This window comes from Syngnathus scovelli, chromosome 16 (genome assembly GCF_024217435.2).
Source record: "Syngnathus scovelli strain Florida chromosome 16, RoL_Ssco_1.2, whole genome shotgun sequence".
Lineage (NCBI taxonomy): Eukaryota > Metazoa > Chordata > Actinopteri > Syngnathiformes > Syngnathidae > Syngnathus > Syngnathus scovelli.
Window position 1 is genome coordinate 1573475 of NC_090862.1, and position 19178 is coordinate 1592652.

Genomic DNA, 19178 nt, shown 5'->3' on the forward strand with positions numbered 1-19178 from the left:
AGGATAAATAATTCCCCAATGTACGTCAACCCTATCTTACGTCACAGTAAAAGTTTTAACCTGTAAATGATTACTTAAGCACATTACTGGGGATTTTATCCCTTCCCTTCATTGTAAATACTTTCTAATCCTGATTCATCCATGAGAAATAATGCACGCCAAGGGACACTGTTTTGTGTCGCTAATTGTTTACTCCCTCGCGCGCGTGTGTGTGTGTGTGTGTATTATGTAACGTGGCTGTGCATGCATTTTGCATGACCGTTTGAATGTATTCATCCGGTGTACGTCATCTGTCTGCGGGCGTCCTATAAACAGTTGTGCTTGGTGCAGCAGCTGCAGGATACATTCAGCTGTAAATAAGGTGTTCTCGCCTCTTGAATATCTTGTAAAGCCCCCGCCCCCTTCCTCTCTCTCTCTCTCTCTCCTGCTCTGTCTATCCATCTTTCTATCTGTCCTCCTCTCCGCAGTCTGCATCCACTGCCCACAGATGCTGCTGATGCTGGTGCCGAGCAACAGCGCTCTCGTTTGCTTTAAATGTGATGAAACATTCTGTAATTGCTGCTGCAAGGATGGACACCTCGGGTACACAGAGGTTGCTCCGTCCACTCAGATAGATAAATGAGATAAAGAGGGTGCTGACACAACAGAGAAGTGGGATAAGAAACAGAAGGAATGGCGCAAAAGATTGGGGCGAAGGGTTAAAAAGATTACCAAAAAAAAAAGTGGGGAGGGGGAGTTTGAATGGCAGAGGAGGAAGACCATAGAGGGCTAGCGCTGCAGTAGAATGAGGGTCAGAGAAGAAGAGCTCTTGAGCCGCCAGCTTTCTGCACCCTCCTTAGGATCCATCGCCGCTTGGTGCTCTCTCTAAAGAGGCGACAAGAGGCATCCACGGTGGAGGCGAGAAGGAGACGGAGGAGGGGGGCTGAGGAGGAGGAAGCCAGAGGTTCTACACACAAGATGGCTGCTGTGTCCTCTGCCTCTGACACTGGTAAGTGTGTTTTTATCCTTTGTCGCACACCTCCAGTTCAGACCATTTCATTCCATGATCAGATTTAGGTTGGAAATTCTCGACAGCGTCAATCCTGAGAAACTGTTGCTTTAGTCCTTGTGCTCAGCAGCACGCAAGGAGTGTGTCAGCAGCACTTAGGAGCTGGATGGCTCTCTATCGCTTTGCTCTCCCCTCCCCATATCAATGAATGCTTCCCGTTTATATCAGCCCTGCAGAGCCGTTTGGAATGTGTATCATTTTCAGTGTTGACATCACTATGCGTACACTTCGTAACTTTTGGTTTGAAGAAAAAAAAATCACGTTTGTGTATATGATGTGCTTCCTGGAAAGCGTTCGGGGTTCCGCTTCTTCTCTGACCCACATTTCTTTTTGGGATGTAAGAGAAAAAAAGGCAGCACGCTGAGAACTAAATTAGAGTCATTGAAGGAGAAGAGTTCTCAAGCTGTAAAGGAGCTCAGATGAGGGAGATTCAAGAAACTATTTGGAAGCAAGCATAAAAAAAAAAAATCTCTCTAACACCTGACCAGCATGTACTTCAATTGTGATTAACTTAAAATTAATCGTACATAAACAAGTACTTCTTAAAGTTTAAAATTGTGTTAAATACAACAGAACCTTACTAAGTGAGGTTCTTTTGAATACCACTAGATGGCGTATTTCTTTTTATTTTTTATTGTTCAGCTACTTCTTACTGATGTGCCCTAGTTTCAGCAGGCGACGTCAGGGGTCGTCACCCTCCTGAACGCCGGCTGCTGATCCTCGGGGGTCCAAAATCTGGTAAGACCTCCTCAGCCAACAACATCCTGGGAGAAGAAGTTTTCGACGCCGGGACGGAGACTACTCACAGCAACGTGGGTCAGACGGAGATCTTCGGCCGTCGAGTCACGGTGGTAGACACGCCCCCATGGGCCATCCCCAGCGACGCAGAGGACAACACCGAAGCGGACGATAACGGGAACACGGGCGCCGAGTCAGAGAGCCTGCCAAGACCTCCGCCCAGCCTGGATACTGAAGGGCCCTGCATGGGTGCCATCCTGTGCCCTCCCGGACCTCACGCCATCCTGCTGGTGGTGTCCGTCACGCAGCCTTTCACTGACACGGAGAGGAGAGCCGCCGAGGAGCAGCTCGGGGCGCTGGGGGGTGGAACGTGGAGATACTCCATGGTGCTCTTCACTGGAGTGGACAAGTTGCAGAAGGGCGTCTTCATTGAGGAGCACATCGCAAACACGGGAGAGGCCTTGCAGTGGTTGGTGGAGAGATGTGGAAGCAGGTACGTGACTGACCTCCTGCACACAAAACAGAATAAGTATCGGGAGTTGAGTAGAACCTATGAAGAACTTGTGGTTGCAGGTATCATGCTTTTGATAACAGCTGGAAAGACACAGAGGACAACACACAGGTGCCTGAGCTGATGGAAAAGGTGGAGGAAATGATCACTGACAATCAAGGTTTGCTGACATCAGCAATATGTGCAGCTTTTGTTTTTGTTTTTATATATACAACTTTTGGATGAATGTCAGCTTGCTTTTTGTTCAGGTTGGTACTTTGAGGTGAACGAGCTGATTTTGCTGGAGGAGGAGCAGGCAAGAAGAGCTCTGGAAGAGGAGAGGATGAGGATGGAGGAGCATGTTAGGCAGAGAGAGCAGATGATTGGAGGTCCTCCCAGAGGTATGGAAGAGCTTTTTGTAACTGTTGAATATTTGTTCCTCTTCTTTTTTCCTTGCTTGTGCCGGCAGAACTGAGGTTGCTGTTGTTAGGCTGGAAGGGTGTCGGGAAGAGCTCCGTGGGGAACGCCATCCTGGGCCGTCGCTTCTTCGAGTCTGGCCAGGAGACGGACCTCTGTCTCCGAAGACAGGCGCTGGTGTCCGGTCGCCGGGTGACCATCGTGGACACCCCGGGCTGGGACTGGTTCTCCGTGCGACGCACGCCCAAGCGCATCCGTCAGGAGTCGCAGCGCGGCGCCGCCCTCCTGCGACCCGGACCGCACACTCTGCTGCTGGTTCTCCCCGTGGTCTCCTCCCTCACCGCCCGGAAGAGAAGAACCCTCCTGGCCCACATCGAGACTCTTTTCGGCGACGCCGCCTGCCTCCACACCATGGTACTGTTCAGCTGCGGGGACTGGCTGGGCCGAACCCCCATCGAGGAGCACATACTCAGAGGAGGCCGGGAGCTCCAAAGACTCCTTGAGTACTGTGGGAACTATTACCACGTCTTGGACAGTAAGACCCCTGGCAAGGACAAGAGCGTGTCCAATCTCTTGGATCGGATCGAAGAGATGATCAGGGAGAACGGCGACAAAGCTTTCCTCCCTGTGCAGACCGAATGGCGTAAGTCTTTAAATATCATATCGAATGCGGCTCTTGGCTTTTGAAAGTGTTGGCACGCTTGCGTTGCATCGGACTAACTGTGTGGCGTTGTTGCCTTGTCATCAACATTGTCTAATTGAATTGTGTCGCATTTGACAGTGAGCGAGGAGAGCTCTTACTCATCCGACAACACCGAGCCCGAGGACGACTGTCGAGGCTGCCAGCTGCAGTGATGAAGGTGAACGCTCAGAGCTTCCTTGTTGTTCCTTCGACGGTCCCATCGGGGCCGACGTGTACCTTTTAGCCACATCTAGATAGACATTCTAGATGGTTTAGGAAATAAGGGGGATTGATGGTGAGTCGCTCTGGTTGAGGGAAGAAAAAAAACATGATGGATGTTGGACTAGCATCACTTTCACTCTTGCGGGAGGAAATGTGCCATGAGTATATATTTACGGTCACGCACTGTTAGGATTTAAAGTTGAAGAGTTGAGTTGAGTGACGGCACATCAGAAGTCTAATCCGTTTTAATCACGAGGGGATTTGTCCAGAATGACACTATCTGGAGAAGCCAGCTTGTTACGTGGAGGAATGTTTTTTCTGTTCCTGCGGCTTTCTTTTGGAGAAGAGCGTCAACCGTGTAGCTTCTGCTCTTTGAGTCCACAGAATCGGCATCAAAACACATTTTCCGTGCCAGATGATGATAGATGAGAAATCTGTTGGGAGCAAGTGCACTTGTCAATGTTTGCTCACTCCCTCCACGGCGCCTTTTTGCACATGAAAGTGCATCGTTTTATGACAACTCTGAGTCATATTAAAATTATGATTTAAAAAAAGAAAGCTGACTTCATTAATATTTGATATGCTTCTGCTCGGCGAGTCAGGGTTGAGGCGGTCTCACTCTCTCGGGTGAAATCTGGGCCTTTCACAGAAAAGCTGGGTAATGCTGATTGAAACGCTGCAGACACAGGTTACGTCAAATCAAGAAATGCTGGTTTGCAGCAAGTAGAGGAAAGTGAGTCTCTACGCTTTCCGTCTCAGTAATTGACTTTGATTCTTTTGTGCTCGTACATCGCCTTCGTCCATTAAGCAAATTGAGTCGTAAATATTGTCTGGTCTGCAATGGTTCTCATGCTCGGGCCGGGAGACAAAGAAAGTAGCGTGGGGAGCCGCCCAGGTTTGGGCTGTCTGGCTATGCTTGGCCGTTTGTGCTAAATCCACCGCCGTCCAGTATTTTGTTGACAAGCTCAACTGGGCTCTACGTGCCTCAGCATCAAAGCGTGATAGTGCTGCAGGGCTTTCGCATGCTACAGAAACCACCTAACCTCATGAATCACTGGAGCTCTAAAATAGGGCTACTAAGTAACTTTTTTCTACAGCTAAAATATATAAACAAACAATACAAGCTATATATATATCCAGCTGTCTGAAGCATGTTAGAACACTGCATGCAGATTAATGAGTTCCTTGAGATATGATGGCAAACCTGACTTTTTTTTTTTCCACATTTGAAACCTGCTTGGGAATGGGAATATTCTGGTTTGACATCACGCCCTTCCTTCCCTGTCATTTTTCTAGTTGCAAGCAGAGATGAGAACTACAAGAACCTTTTGCTTTATGTGCTTCACCTAACTATGTAGCCTACTGCAGCACTTGCAAGCATGACTTAACAATTTGATATGTGGACGTTTCAGTCGTTCGTTTGAATGGGGAGCGTTCCTCTGTGGCTTTATTGTATATGCAGCGTAATATTTACAGTGTAAAGTATGTTCTAATGTTGCTTTTTAAGTGAAGCATTTTGCACTACGTTTTGCCACTTTACTGTAGCTCAAAGTGATGTTACTTGCTGTGTCGTTTCTCGTAATGGTGATGATAACATCATCGGCACTTTGTTCATTGTCATACAATAAAAGATACTGATATATTGTTGTGTATGTCTGGCGCTCATTGTATTGTGTTGCAGTACTTATTTAAGGAATATGATCTCCAAATATACATGTGTATATAAGGAAGAGGACCAGTGAAGATGCTGAAAATAAATAAAAATCGTGTTACCTTTTTGTCAGTTTGGCTCCAGTCAGCTCCAAACTTTAGTTATTCCCACCACAACTTGCCTTCATTTCCGGGTTTTCATTACGTCACACGTAATACGTCACAGAGCTGTACGTAACAATATTTTTTATATATGTTTAAATATATGTGAACGCAACGAGGCCTGAATTTCGACTTTTTTCGTCTTTGGTAACTCAGTAGTGACATCTTGTGTTCAAGAAAAAAAATGTTTCATATATTTCTAATATTTTTTTTTTCCTTTTATTTCTACAAACTTGGGTTACTTCCATTTATTATTCTGGTTTGCGACATTCTTTTGATGACCTCACTCAGCATCCCCTATTTGCAATATCTAGGCAGATTCTAAAATGATGAGATTTCCAATGTATGTTGTTCCACACCATCTTAGTTGGCATTATTCCAAATATGGATAAGGAGAACAGATGAAAACCAGTTAAAAGCTGAATGAACACGTTTTGCTTTGTATTACTCAAGGTTTGCAAGGTCAGCACCAGCATCAGCATTTTCTCCCTCCTTGCCTAGGGCGGGTCCAATGCAGTCTTTTAATCCCGCAGATGCTCAGGTCATGTAAAATCAAAGGCACATCTGACTTTTCATGCCGGACATTCTAATTTTTTTTTCCACAGCATTGATGATCTGGTTGTGCTTACCAAAATGTTCTCCCAATCCAAACTTGCTCAGGTGCCCATCAATTATTTTCATCATTATGTACCATTTCCAAAAGACACGAACCACCAAATGTAATACATTTCATTTTTATTTCCAAGTCATAATACAGATGGTTTTAGTAATACATATTTAAAAGAGCTTAAAAGACCCAACTATATATAATGACATTAGGCTCATAGATTTGTGAAACAAGACATGGAACATGTTTCAAAGCATACCCAAGCTACTCTTATAAATTTTAAATACCATAAGAAAGGTGATAGCATGCGCTTAACTTAAAATCGTGGATACTATGCGCGCAAAGCATACAGTAGAGGTTAGTTCTCCGACAGATAAACACAGCGAGCACATGTCCGCTCTAATGCCTTCTATACTACTACCTGTCAGTGCTCAGAGTCCGCTTTTCAACCTCGCCATACGGACTTCCTCCATGAGCTCTTTGAGGTACTCAATCTCTCGAGCCATAGATTCGGCCTTCTCTTTCAGCTCGACGTTCTTCCTCTCTAGCATGGAGTGCTCGGTCGACAGGGCATCATGCTCCGCCCTCTTTTTCTGCCGATAGCGAGTAGCTGCCGTCTTATTCTGCTCCATCTTCTTTAATTTCTTGTTCTTTGGAGCCTTCAATGTTCCTCTTTCATCTGCACCTGTAAATGACTTGACTTGAACTGTGGGCAAAGGTGGTCTATCTTTTGGTTTGGGATCAGGGTATGGTCTGGTTCTGGAGGACCTTGTTAGGGGCGATGCTGCGGAAGAGGAAGGACTAATGTTGGACCGAGTGGATATGGTGGAGGGCGCTGTCGCGTCATCTTTCGAAGCCAACACAAGGACAATTCGGGTCGGTGAAAGGGAAAGTACAACCCTTTGGACTTGAGGCAACACTGTGGCTACCATTGGCTTCACCTCATCCATGGGAACATCCACTTCACTCCCCAAGTCGAGGGTGTAAGCCGGGGATGAGGGAGAATCGACACATGATGAGGAAGAACTTGGGGAGTCGGCAGGTGTGGGTTCAGATTTGATTTCGAACTCCTCTTCGGGTTCTGGGATAGATGGGACAGGGGAGGGAACATCGCACGGATCGTTGTGGGAGACTGGTTCTGCTAAGGAGATAACTGGGTCAGATTCAACAGAGGGCGGGTGACGAACATCTGGTGAAGGATCGGCAAGACTTGACAGAGTGGGTATCGGGAGTGAGTCGAGCTCAATGGGGCAATCAAAAGTGGCCAGGAGGTCATCTGGATCACTGGGATTCTCTTCATTAGGACTGCAGGTGCCTATCAGGGAGTCCAGGTCCAAGTCACTCAGATCCACTCTTTCAGCCATCCAGTCCAGGTCACCAAACACATCATCTGAGGGTAAAATGGGCAAATTTAAATTTATTCAATGTCACTTAGGACTAAGTGTCACTAGTAATATAATAATATTACCTTTGCTGTCAGCTGAGACCACCTCTGTATCTCTCAACTGCTCTGATTGGTCTGACCAGGGGAACTGAAGTGGATCAGATGAAAACTCAGTTTTCTCCTGGAGGACAGCCGGCGGCGAACGAGGGGGAGAATAGAAGGGAAGGGGAGAGGAAGAAGAAGACAGAAATGACGAGTTGAATGGTGACACTGGTGATGCGACTCCATCCACTGAGGTTCGTCCTCCTTTGCGATGGTCCTCTCGGTCAGGGTGAAACGCAGCTAAGCCCACGGCGTCAGCCGTGGGAGAGGAAGTCTTCCACAGAAGAGCCTCCATGTCTTCCAGGCCAAACAGTGAGTTTGTCATCATCATGGTCATAGTGGCTGTTGTTGGTCACAAGAGGGGTACGTGACAACGATATGAGAGTGCCGAACTCTTTGCTGTCGTTTGCAGCAGTGCTGAGGAATTCCACGTGGGACCTGGAAACAGAGAAAGACATTTGGTTACAATTGCTATTACCTTGACAGACAAGTTCTTCTCAAGGAGCAATAAGACAAAAAAAAGCTGCTTAAGTGGGTAAGAACTATTTTGAGTTTATTCATTTTTGTTACTATTTGTAACTATGCTTCATAAAAAAAGTCAAGCTGGATAACAGGTTGCAGTTAGTGTTTCTCGTGTATGTATAAGTGATGACAACACTGCCCCCATCGCTGCAGGGGAAAAGCTGCAAGTCACGTGTTCGCATTCTCGTGACTGTTTGACGTCATTCACAGCTTTAAAGATGTCAAAGAATTTCCCTCCCCCAGACACACAAAGCCGCCATTTTACCACGAGGTAATTAGCTTATTCGACAGCCACGTAGACGCTTCAAAGTAGCAAAATGACAACACAACAATGAATAAAGTCAAAATGTTTATGGATTTTAATGGATTTAACCATAATTTAACCATACGGGCGCATTGAAAAAGACAAAATTAAAAAAATCCTTTCCCGACGTTAGGAGTTGCATCAGTCTGTTAATCCTTCGTGATAACATTCACTTCGTCTGTGACCAATAAAATTTCAAACAGGATGTATTTGATATGTACTAGGGTAAGTTATGACACGACCTTGCCGATAAAAGACGGCCATGCTAACTAGCTAGGACAACCACACCCTAACGAGGAAGTCACGATTTTTAAATCAATACTTACGACATATTTGCTGAATTTGAAGTAATTCAGTGCACTGGTTGGATGCACTGGTTTGCTGGCTGCTGCTGGGTCGCTGCACACGTTCACACTGCCATTTCGGCAAAATTAGGCAGATGTCTGGGAATTCTTGACAGACGGTTGTGACGCGGAAGGCAAAATGGCGAACAGGGCACTGTTGTTGAGTTAAAAAGAGTGATCCGCCCTCCAATATCATTCCGCACTAAGCGTGTTGGCGATCACTCCGCTAAGGACTATATTCCGTCTCGATGACGTGTTTCCGGGTTCTTGACGTCATGTAAAAAAATATTTTTTTCTATAGATTTATTCAGAACTTAATGGTGAACTATTAAAGAATACGAGATAATTACAAATGACAACATTCTAGAACTGATTTTAGTTTTTAATGATGATATATTTTCACAGCTTATGCAATATAAAAATCAAATGAGGTACAAAACAAAAATGCCAACAGTCTAGAGTGACTGCAATGTGTTTTTTTTTCTTCTTTTTCTTATGCTACAAAAATTGCCATACAAAATTCAAATAGTCGAGCTCCTCCTGAAGATTACGAGCCAGCAATTGAAATCTGCATGAGAGTCTGCTCTTTGCGGACTTCTTTAGCCGTTTCTGCCCACCTTTTTCCTTAAAATACTGATCCATTTCTGCAGCAAAGGCACATAAGAGCCTCACAGAAGACAGTCCGCTTGTGTACACATTATTTTTACCATTATTGATGTTGTTTATTACTGACTGTAATTTATGAGCAACTGTCAAAGCATCAGGCAGAGCTCCAGCCTGCTGTAACCTCTTAAGATTGTGCCTTTGCACCTCCGTTATTTCACAGAGGATGAATTTCAGACACTGTTCTATGTCAGCAACATCTAACGTGTAGTTACGGACCAGATTCTCAATCGCGTTTCTGTCTCCAACCTTCTTGGTGGCCTTAGAAGCACGGGCACCCATTCCTCCTGCTGCCCCCACCATGCCAACGCCAACAGCTGTAACGGCCAACGAGATGCCCATGGTCAAGGGCGCAAAGGCTATTCCAAAGACCGCAGCCACTCCTCCCACTGCACCTGTGGTGCCTCCAGCAATGCCCATAGTTTTGACCATTTTCTTCTCTTTGTCCAGAAGCTCAGAGAAAGAATGAAAATCTGAAATATAGGATTGCAGACGTTGACTGCGCCGTGTCATGAGAATGTTGAAGAGATGAAGAACCTGCTTCGTGTTCAAAGCTCTCTGATTGAAGACCCTTTAAAGTGAGAACAAAAATTGATGAATTAAAATTTATTTGTTCATGTTTTATTTATGGGGAAAAAAATGTTAAATAAACAATTTACATCCATACATGAAATTATCACAATATACTTTTTTTTTTTTTTTAATCAAATGTGGTTACCTTATTTCATCCTCTTTACTGAGTTCACGCAAAGATGGAGTCACATGTGTAGTCTCTGTCAAAAAAAAAATCAGCACATTAGATCCAATATAGTTAGACCATCTATTTTGTTCCACATTTTATCAATGGATATGATCTTAAAATGTCACAAGGAAGTTTGGTCTACTCACTTGATATTGTTCGCATCCATTCAACCAGTTCCTGGGTATCCTATGATTGACAAAAACGCAGACTGAAATGTACATTTTCTCTTGTAAAACTTTTTCCTTGCCGCATGACATCACAATTGCACATTCTTACCTGGTTATGTGTGTTTTGAGAAGAGTTGAGGTTGAAGACGTTTTGCCTGTGTGCTGCTGTTTGAGGTTTCAATGCCGCCTGTGCCTGGAAGAGATTTTAGAATCAGATTATAGAATCACATTGTGTGTGTCTGTGTGCATGTGTGTGTTTTTCTAACCGTGACATCATTTTCGGGCAGAATTTCCAGGTATGCTTTCTCCTCAACTTCCGTGTATAGGAGCTCATCTGGTGATACTGCAGGTGGCGTAATCTGTGGAAGACAACCACAATCAACCAAACATATTCCTGAGCGGCACTTAAAAATAAATAAATAAATAAATAACTGTGACGCATATGGAAGGAAGTGTTAACTCACATTTTCCAATCTGGGTTGGAAGGATTTCCACATTTCGGATTCCTGTTGAGCTGAAGTTTGCCTGATATTAAAGTTGCGTGGAGGGGGTGGAGGGGGATGGCCAGGACGAAGTATTTTTCCATTGACACCTTCAGGCTGGACATATAGCAAAGTTTTTGAGCTGATGTGTTGATGACTAATTAAAAGAAAAATTAACTATTGCATACCTTTGTAAGTACGTTTGTCATTGATGTTTGATCACATTCATAGACTACCATTTTGGGATTAATAGCATTGACGTAGATGCCCGTTGGTGGATCCGGAGGTGGACAAAGGGGACGGGGCTTCTTGGAGTCAGCGCAGTTGTTCTTTGGGGAAGTCTTTGAGCAAATGAAACACATACTGAGAAAAATGCAGGAATAAATCAACACTGTAATTTTTATTTATTTATTTATTTCATTTGATGACTTTTATAGTATTAATTGATTACCGCTGGTGCTGCTGCATATGGAAGGATGGAGGACCTCATCTTTGTTGGTCAGTGTTTGGATTGATTAGCTATCTATCTTGGGCTGTAAAGGTTCACAAATATTATTATTAGTACTTTTTACTGCTATTGTTCATCTGTGTCACTATTAACAATGCAATGTTTTTTTTTTTTAATTGAGACTTTTACATCGTGACGTAAAGTGGTATTTTTATCTAACGTGTCATCTTATGTGATTCTTCAAGTGAATCTATTATTTGTCACCAACTGTTACATAACCAAGCGTTTTTAGGGAATTCAATAGAACTATGGAACAAAGTAGTTCTTTTTTTAAAGCGCTGAAGACACGCAACCTTGAGATGTCACACCCAGGTACTTTCCCCCCCTTTGCCATCGATAACAATGCAGCACATGTTTTGTTTCATTTACCTAGTTTAGATACTCAGCAAATAATTGCAAGTTTTAAATATTCTAAGGAAGTTGTTTAATAAGAATAACAAACTCCGCTGAGTCTAGGTTAAGGCTGCCATTGGCACCAGGAGAGGGGAAAAAAAATTCGGGCCATACAGTCATCATATTGTTGATCCCTATAGATGTAACTCTGCAAGTGTTATGTCACCGAAAAATTCCACTGATAGTCGCTCTTCAATCATATCTGATTTTAAGACTATCATTACAATGCTGTAAAACAAGTAGTGTTCGACTCAGACTTGGCTCACAGGAATATTAGAGGAAGCACTGTGTTGAATTAATTTAATTGTATTTCATGGTTGCAGACAATAAAATAATCTGAAACCTGATAGTCTACTTAAAAAGAGAATCAGGATCCAGATGATTTTATTTTGTGCAACACATGACAAATAAACTTAATAGAAACTTTAAAAAGTAGAATTAAGGTTCTGGTTACATGTTTACAAAATAAACATAACACTGTTGAAGTGTGAAATTGTAATGCAATCAGTCTTATAGTTACAAAAAAAGAAAAAGCTGGATTCCTAATTAATCGATGCGACGTGCATTTTGTTATTTAATAAAATTGCAAAATTATGCTTACCGTCACCTTTTCAGGCCACACCAGAGTCACATGTTATCCGTGAATATGGATTCGGTTGCTTACTCTTGGTTTGCCTTTCCAAGTCTGCCCAGAGTCATTTAGTGTGCGTACCTCATAGCTCAGTGTCACAGGTGGGTGGATCTCCAACATGCAAATAAAATCTCCCAAAATTTCTGGCACCACCAGGAGGCGCTGGAATAGAGACTTTCAAAGAGATAATTAATTGAAACAGAGACAGAAATTGCCTGAAAGACTGCTGATATTTAATGTAGCACAGCATAGTCCAAGATAATGTTGATGCTGCAAAGACAGTCAAGCACAAACTGCCCTCACACGTACAGAATCACACTGTGAACATTTGCTCTTCTTATCCGATACAATTTGTTCAACATTAAGAAACAAATGAATGTGGCCACACATGCTCATCCTGGCGCAACATTTTACAGTAATCCCAACTGAACGGTACAGTATGATGACCGTTCTTACAAGTTGATCCTCAAAATGAGTTTTTGAGATCAAATTCATACACAGAATTGAAATGTACTTCATTTCAAACTGTACCAACTTGAATTTTATTAAATCCTAGTTTGGTATGTTTACTAGATATCGTTTTGGGGGACTTAACAAATATGGAAATTGAAGATAAAAGTTCATTATTAGTAAAGAATATTTGAAAGCAAATAAATGTTCACCTAAGTTAAAGCTATTACAATTAATGAGTCATATGGGGGTTGCATTATCTCTTTTACTGTTGCATGTCAAAGAACTTAGCAGGCCTTGGCTCTAAAAGGTTGTTAAGATGTGGAATAATTTTATATGAAGTGTCATACAATTACTACAACATTTTTCTCCTTGCAAACTAACAGAAAGGGATCAGTTAACTAAATGGTCAACCAAACAAAAGCATGTGTCTAAGCAGCTATTAGTGATTTAAAAATGTGATTTGCATTAAAACAGCAGCCTGTTTTTTTTTTCTTCTTTTTTTTTTAGTTGTTGTAAACAATCATTGTAGAATATTGTTTTAACTTCACTTTGTAAATTGCAGAATATGGTATGCACCAGAAGCGACCAGCATAGCTAGCACAAGTTACATTGAGTTACTTAACATACGGAAGAGTGTGCAAGGATTCTGATTGGCTGCTGTCTTGAACGTGACGCCAGGCAAGTCCAAATATTGTCAGTTGATTCTGTGACCCCCCCCTGCCCGCAAAAATAACCCACAGCAAGACCAGTTTGTGTTGAAATATTGGACACAAACGTGGGCGCTAAAAATATGCTCATCATGTTGTAGAAGGGACGAATGTGCTCAGCTACAGCATTAACAAACTTAGGCAACGCAAACTGATTCCGTCAGTGTATCAGATCTGCACAGGCACGCAGACGTGTACACCCGCACGCACGCACGCACACAAGCACACGCGCACACTTAGCGCAGCAACTTCAGCCCCCCCTTTAAGTGTTCACAAAGCGCATCTAAAATCAAATTGTGGATATCCAAGTCCACACATTCCATTGGAATTCACGTGGATTTGCCCACCCTCTTTCACACGAGCTAACGTAACATTAAGTCTGAACTTTCCTGCGCAAAACTTCCATTTTGATTGGTCACAACCTGACCCCGTCCGTCCCATCCCACCCCGCTCCCTTCTGGCTCTCCCCTCCCTCTCTCCTGTTAAGTGGAGCTGAGGTTGGTGGCTGTACAGTAAATTGGGCGTGCAGTCTTTGAAGAGGGGAGGGGTGGGAGGGGAGGAGCAGGAAGGCGGCCGCCGTCTCGGCTCTTCAGTCGTCTTCCAGGCCCTGGTTGAGGAGAAAGTTGGCGGCCAGGTTCTCGTTCTTTTCGCAGGCAAAGTAGGCCTGGATGACCAGCGCCTCGGGAAAGCCGAGTGCTTTTAGCTGCCGGGTGTCAAAAAAATAACTACCTTTAGGGGAAAACCTTCCGCGATTATGAACGTACATTGCTAAGAGCCACTCACTCACCCTTTCAATAGCCTCTTTCTCCTGAGGTGTGACTTGGATATAGTTGACAGGCGCACCCTCCTCGCCCGCCGCACCTATCTCGCCGACCTCTGGCGCCTCCCCGCCCTCACCCACCGGCTCGTTCAACATTTGAATGAACAGCTCCTGGTGCTGACTAATTTGCTGAGAGGCGCACAAATCACACCAATAAATGACAGGTCAAGACAAATGGAACCAAAAGTTAGAACAGGAAACATCTAAAGAGTCATGCATGGATGTGTGTTACCTGCAAGAGTTGAGGGTTCTCCCTGCCAAGCTGTTGCAGGAGAGCTGGAAGCATAGCTGGGTTCTGCTGGATAGCCTGCCTCATGTGAAGAAATTGGGGCTGAGTCCGCAGGAATGCAAGAGGGTTCTCTCCTGATGGTGTACAAAATCATGTCACTCAAAGGCAATACAGTCATTAGATTCAAAATCTGAAGTCTGAACCTCTGTGTCTCTGGAACTCACTAGTATACGAAGGACGGTTATTCTGCGTGTGCTATATTTGGAATATTTTTGGTGCAGTAAATGCGACATTTCAAGGACATTATTTGTTCTTATTCTTGTCGTTTTCAATGAGTAAAAGTCAACGGAGAAAGTATCCTAACCTTCTGCGAGAGAGGGCGCTTCTGTGGGTCCAGATGCTGGCGTGTGTGCCGGGGGATTCGTGTCCTGGATTGGACTGCTCGGGAGACCCTAGAAATATGCGATACACATCACTTCTTCATGCACGCTTTAATGAACAGTTGAACCAAATGGTGCACATAAACATACTCAGTCTGATCGGAATATGTTTGCATTGTGGATGTCATTTAGTCCAAGTGTAATGACTGAGAAAGACTTACAGTGAGAAGGTACTCGACAGCTCTGTGAGGGTTGTTGAAGCTGGCCCGAAGTGCTGCCACCACTCGCTCCCTCTCATAACCCATCGACATGATCTCTTTAAGCATTGCTTCATACTCTGCTCCGGTCACTGAGAACAAAACACAACACACACACAGTGTTGATTATCATTTTCAATATTGGTGAATATTAAGGGATGCTGTACCTGCATAGTTTTTTTTATTGCTTCTGTAATCAGGGGAAACATTTACTGTTAACAGACTTTTTTTTTTTTTAAGACCAAGGAGAAGTGCAGTGGGGAAGCAAAAGGAGGACCTAAGACTAATTTGATATATGTATTTTTTTTACGGGTAAATGTCAACAAGTAGCAAGATGGTCTTAAATGACAACATGACAAAGGTATGTGCATAATCTGAGAATGAAATCGCTGTTCCTAACTTGGACCTCACAATAGAGGCAGCTTTTGTTACTGTTTAAAAATAGCTAGGCTAGGATTTGCTCTGCAGCCCGTAATGTCCCCGACGAATGGCAACAGCATGTGGCGGCGGACAACGTATGTGTCTGAACAGGTCTATGAACTAATTTTAGAAAAGGATTCAGATACTGTAGTTTGAATCTAAAGCCGATGCATTGCAGAGCATTGTGTGAGAAGACGGCTTTTACTTTCTCTTATTGACTGAGAGATGCAAGAGGAGAGTGGCAACTTACCAGGCTGCTCATCTATGTGTGCATTCAGAGGCATAAGTTCACTTAAACATTTTCAATTATTTAAATGTACATCGACAACATACAGGATTAATGGCGGAATTATATATTCAGAAGAATATCATTGGAAAATGTATTTTGGTATTCAACTGCTGGACTTAGATTTAACTATTGTGTGTGTTAAGTGACAGTTTGCTTTTAAAGTAATCACAAATCCTGAGTTAGGCTACAATTCCCATGCTAACGTTCTAAACGGCAAGAGTGGCAATGATTGAATGATGACATACCCAGTGCAGATGAGGCATCCAAACCCTGGCTCCCTCCACTGGAACTGCAAAACACAGTTAAGATCAAATGAATGAATGAAATATTATGCATCGATACTTCCACTATTGTCATAACATCTTGTACCTGGCTGGTTGCGGGGGTTCTGTTGCTGTATCACTTGGCTCCTCCTTGACTTCCTCAGGGGGTGTGAGAACAGCTGCAGGGGTGGCGGTTGGGACTGGGGTTGAGCTTGAAGTAGAAGTGGGAACTGACGTGGAACCAGAATCCTGGGCAGGGGGTTTGGGTGCTTCCGAAGCAGGAGGTGCCGCAGCAGCAGCTGCAGTCTTAGCCTTTGTTTATCATCATAATAAAGAAAAAAATTGTTGCTGCATAAGTATCTGTGCACAAATTAAATGTACCTGAATGAAGTCCACTGAACTTAAATCAAATGATCTTACCTTGGACACCATGACTACAACAAAATTTTTCTCATCAATTTTATACTCCTTAATTTGTGTGTCATCTTGAAGAATTTTTCCGGCATATATCAGCTTCTGTCCCGACACGGGAAAATTGTCTTTTCCTCTCTCTGCTTCTATCTTTTCTTTTAAGGCCTTCACCTAATAAAAGAAGACAAAAACAGACAAAATAATGTATGGCATGCAAGAAGTCTGGCTTTTATTTAATGCGTGAAATCTACGTGTGAAATTTGAGCTCCGCCTAGGTCACATCAGGCAAAACTTTATATGCAGAACCATCAACTGTCCACTCTGTGAAAGGCGTTGGCCTGTCAGGCAGCATGTTAGGGCAATGACCATGCTAACAAATTTAGCTTGCTAATTTGTAATGTTGCAATATCAGAACGGCCAACAATTAGCAGTGTCATTAGCATCAACGTTGTAAACATGCACTTTACTCATCTATTTAACCACATTGAGCGCAACAACCACAAACGCGTGATCGTAAATAATCGACGTTTTTGATAGCACGTGCTCAAAACCACAGCCTTCACATTGGGCACTTTTTTATTGGCTTTTTAGCTAGCTAGCTAGTGGGCTAAAGCTAACAAGTGAGGTTCTGCGTTGTTCCCACCCCGTAGCAGCATGTGGGGGGTACCCAGACATAAACGCACAATGTCTGCCAATCCCCGCGAATCACAACTCTCGACACGTGACAATAAGTTCCAACAGAAGCACGGAGGTAAACATGCGCTTAAAAACTAGTTTCAGCAGCGGGGAGTGGAGCTAAAGTTAGCAAGTTAGCTACAAAGCTACTCACCGTTTGTTCGGGATCTATCTCAATTTGAATAGTCTGCTGTTGCAGTGTTTTTAGTGTGATTTGCATGGTGGCGGTGGCCAACGTTGTCCCCGGTGTTCTTCCAACGATTAAGTATCGGCTCGATGTGCGGTTAATTTGTTTTTATAGTTGACGTTTTTGGTAGGATAACAGCTAGCCGTAAAATGTGTATATCCATGAGCACTCAGCAAATCGCCATCTTTGGTGACAAGTTGGTGGGAGCTACGTCAGAAGCAGAATCTCGGTCGAACGTACGAGATCTCGTTCAGTGCTGCGGGATTTGGGTAGCATCATTCGTTTCTTCTGACTTTTACATCCCGGCACATACAAAACCCATATTATTTATAATTTAAGTGATATTTATTTGCTGTTCTGTCAGGAAATTTGTTTTTTTTTAATAATTATGAAAATGTGGTTCATTTGACGAATATGATGAAAGGCATGACTTGGAACATTGGTGTCATTCATTCTGTTAATTAATTGGAAAATACTGTATATTGTCTATTGATTCTTATTATTTTACACTATTGGCGAATAGTTACAAGTTTATTCCACGTTTTGAATAAATGTGGTCAGGTGGCGCATGCTGTGTTATTGCAATTTTTGGCTGTACCATCAGGGCTCGCCACAGCATCGCAGATGATTTTTTTGGCACGGTTTTTGAGCCTCCATCACATTTTTGTTTGATTTTTTTCGGGCTTGGGACCTGCGGTGGCTGGGTAAAGCCATTTGTCATTTGTTTTATTATTTTTTCCTATGTTCTGATACTTAAGTTTCAAAACAGATGTAGCAGCAATATTGATGTGAGAAAAAGAAAAGAAGAAAAAAAGATAAATATGTGGATTGAAATGCGATTAAAGAAGACAGAAGGGGTAAAAAAAAAACAATGACTAAAGGAGGAAAAGAATACAATGAGATTCCACATGGTGCCCTGAATGTGTATTCATCTGGGTTAATTCTGAAGGACAGAACTATTAAAGATTAACACAGAAACATCATATTTTATTGAGGCATGGTGCATTCATGGGCATATGGCTCCAAACAGACCTACTTAAAATGGTGCTTCTTGATGGCTTTTGTCCACACAAAAAGACCGCCTTGTCTGAAAAGCATGTCGAAACTGCTTTGCCATATTGCTGCCAATTGTCAATCAAAAAGTTAACAGTTTCATTCTATCTTTGTGCAAATACCTCAAACATCACATCTGTGTTTGAATATCTTTTCAATATGCCTCCACTGGAATAGTTCACCTCACGTTTCAGCACTGCTAAGATGAGTGATGCTGTTACTGAGGGCAAAATAGATTTGAGTTCTGTGTGGGCGTGACTGTGAGCCATGGAAACTCCTGCGTATCTCACTCACTTGGCTCGTTTCCCTTCAGACCTTTCATCTATCCAATCTTCCATAAAATGTATTTGATGCTTATTCTAGTTAGTGCAGATAAACACGGACCAAGCGGTGCACTCTTGAGCAATGCACTCAAGTGGAATTCAAGCCCCCAAATTTCTTTGTAATAATATATTCTGTGTAACCCAACTAGACGAAACATAGAGTTCTAATTAATTTTTCATATGTGGAAGATTAATGAAAGAGGGAAAATCCACATTTTTATTCATGTCAGGGGGCGGCCGTTTTTTAACAGCTACCAAGAGCGACAACAGCATAATAATGATAATAATACATTTGATTTGTAACACACTTTGTTAACTCTAGTTAACAGTTTTTGAAAGTTTTGAAATTTTTTTTTTCAACATATAGTTAGATATGGCAATTTAGGATTTTCCAAGTTTTCAAACTCAAAGTTTCCGCTCCAATCATTTGTTTGTATGTTGGACAGATGACTC

General features: G+C 43.0%; 4 protein-coding genes across 6 annotated transcripts; 1 reads left to right on the forward strand and 3 right to left on the reverse strand.

Moving 5' to 3' along the window:
* Positions 1 to 453: 453 nt before the first annotated feature.
* On the forward strand, positions 454 to 5249 carry si:dkey-110g7.8 (GTPase IMAP family member 8). 2 transcript variants are annotated; one of them, XM_049743912.1, is made up of 6 exons: positions 454 to 988; positions 1724 to 2279; positions 2360 to 2457; positions 2546 to 2677; positions 2746 to 3336; positions 3475 to 5249. In XM_049743912.1, exons 1-6 carry the CDS (start codon positions 958 to 960, stop codon positions 3546 to 3548), a joined length of 1482 nt encoding a protein of 493 aa, XP_049599869.1. In that variant the 5' UTR covers positions 454 to 957; the 3' UTR covers positions 3549 to 5249. The 2 variants fall into 2 exon arrangements, with proteins under 2 accessions (XP_049599869.1, XP_049599868.1); XM_049743911.2 differs by having other exon boundaries at positions 455 to 988; positions 1715 to 2279.
* Positions 5250 to 6127: 878 nt separating this feature from the next.
* atf4b (activating transcription factor 4b) lies at positions 6128 to 8818 on the reverse strand. The gene is made up of 3 exons (XM_049743926.1): positions 8655 to 8818; positions 7485 to 7940; positions 6128 to 7406 (listed from the first exon to the last, which is right to left on the reverse strand). The coding sequence occupies exons 2-3, from the start codon at positions 7837 to 7839 to the stop codon at positions 6448 to 6450; spliced, it is 1314 nt and encodes a 437-aa protein (XP_049599883.1). The 5' UTR covers positions 7840 to 7940; positions 8655 to 8818; the 3' UTR covers positions 6128 to 6447.
* A 215-nt stretch (positions 8819 to 9033) lies between these two features.
* Positions 9034 to 12435, reverse strand: LOC125983055 (uncharacterized). Of its 2 annotated transcripts, none has more exons than XM_049743924.2 (9): positions 12229 to 12435; positions 11178 to 11259; positions 10915 to 11067; positions 10709 to 10843; positions 10511 to 10603; positions 10354 to 10437; positions 10224 to 10263; positions 10054 to 10108; positions 9034 to 9906 (listed from the first exon to the last, which is right to left on the reverse strand). In XM_049743924.2, the coding sequence occupies exons 2-9, from the start codon at positions 11214 to 11216 to the stop codon at positions 9171 to 9173; spliced, it is 1335 nt and encodes a 444-aa protein (XP_049599881.1). In that variant the 5' UTR covers positions 11217 to 11259; positions 12229 to 12435; the 3' UTR covers positions 9034 to 9170. The 2 variants fall into 2 exon arrangements, with proteins under 2 accessions (XP_049599881.1, XP_049599882.1); XM_049743925.2 differs by having other exon boundaries at positions 10915 to 11089; positions 12229 to 12377.
* Positions 12436 to 12469: 34 nt separating this feature from the next.
* LOC125983064 (UV excision repair protein RAD23 homolog A) lies at positions 12470 to 17562 on the reverse strand. Its single transcript, XM_049743944.2, has 9 exons — positions 17317 to 17562; positions 16497 to 16658; positions 16183 to 16388; positions 16059 to 16102; positions 15069 to 15196; positions 14832 to 14919; positions 14471 to 14601; positions 14206 to 14367; positions 12470 to 14121 (listed from the first exon to the last, which is right to left on the reverse strand). Exons 1-9 carry the CDS (start codon positions 17380 to 17382, stop codon positions 14008 to 14010), a joined length of 1101 nt encoding a protein of 366 aa, XP_049599901.1. The 5' UTR covers positions 17383 to 17562; the 3' UTR covers positions 12470 to 14007.
* Positions 17563 to 19178: the final 1616 nt, after the last annotated feature.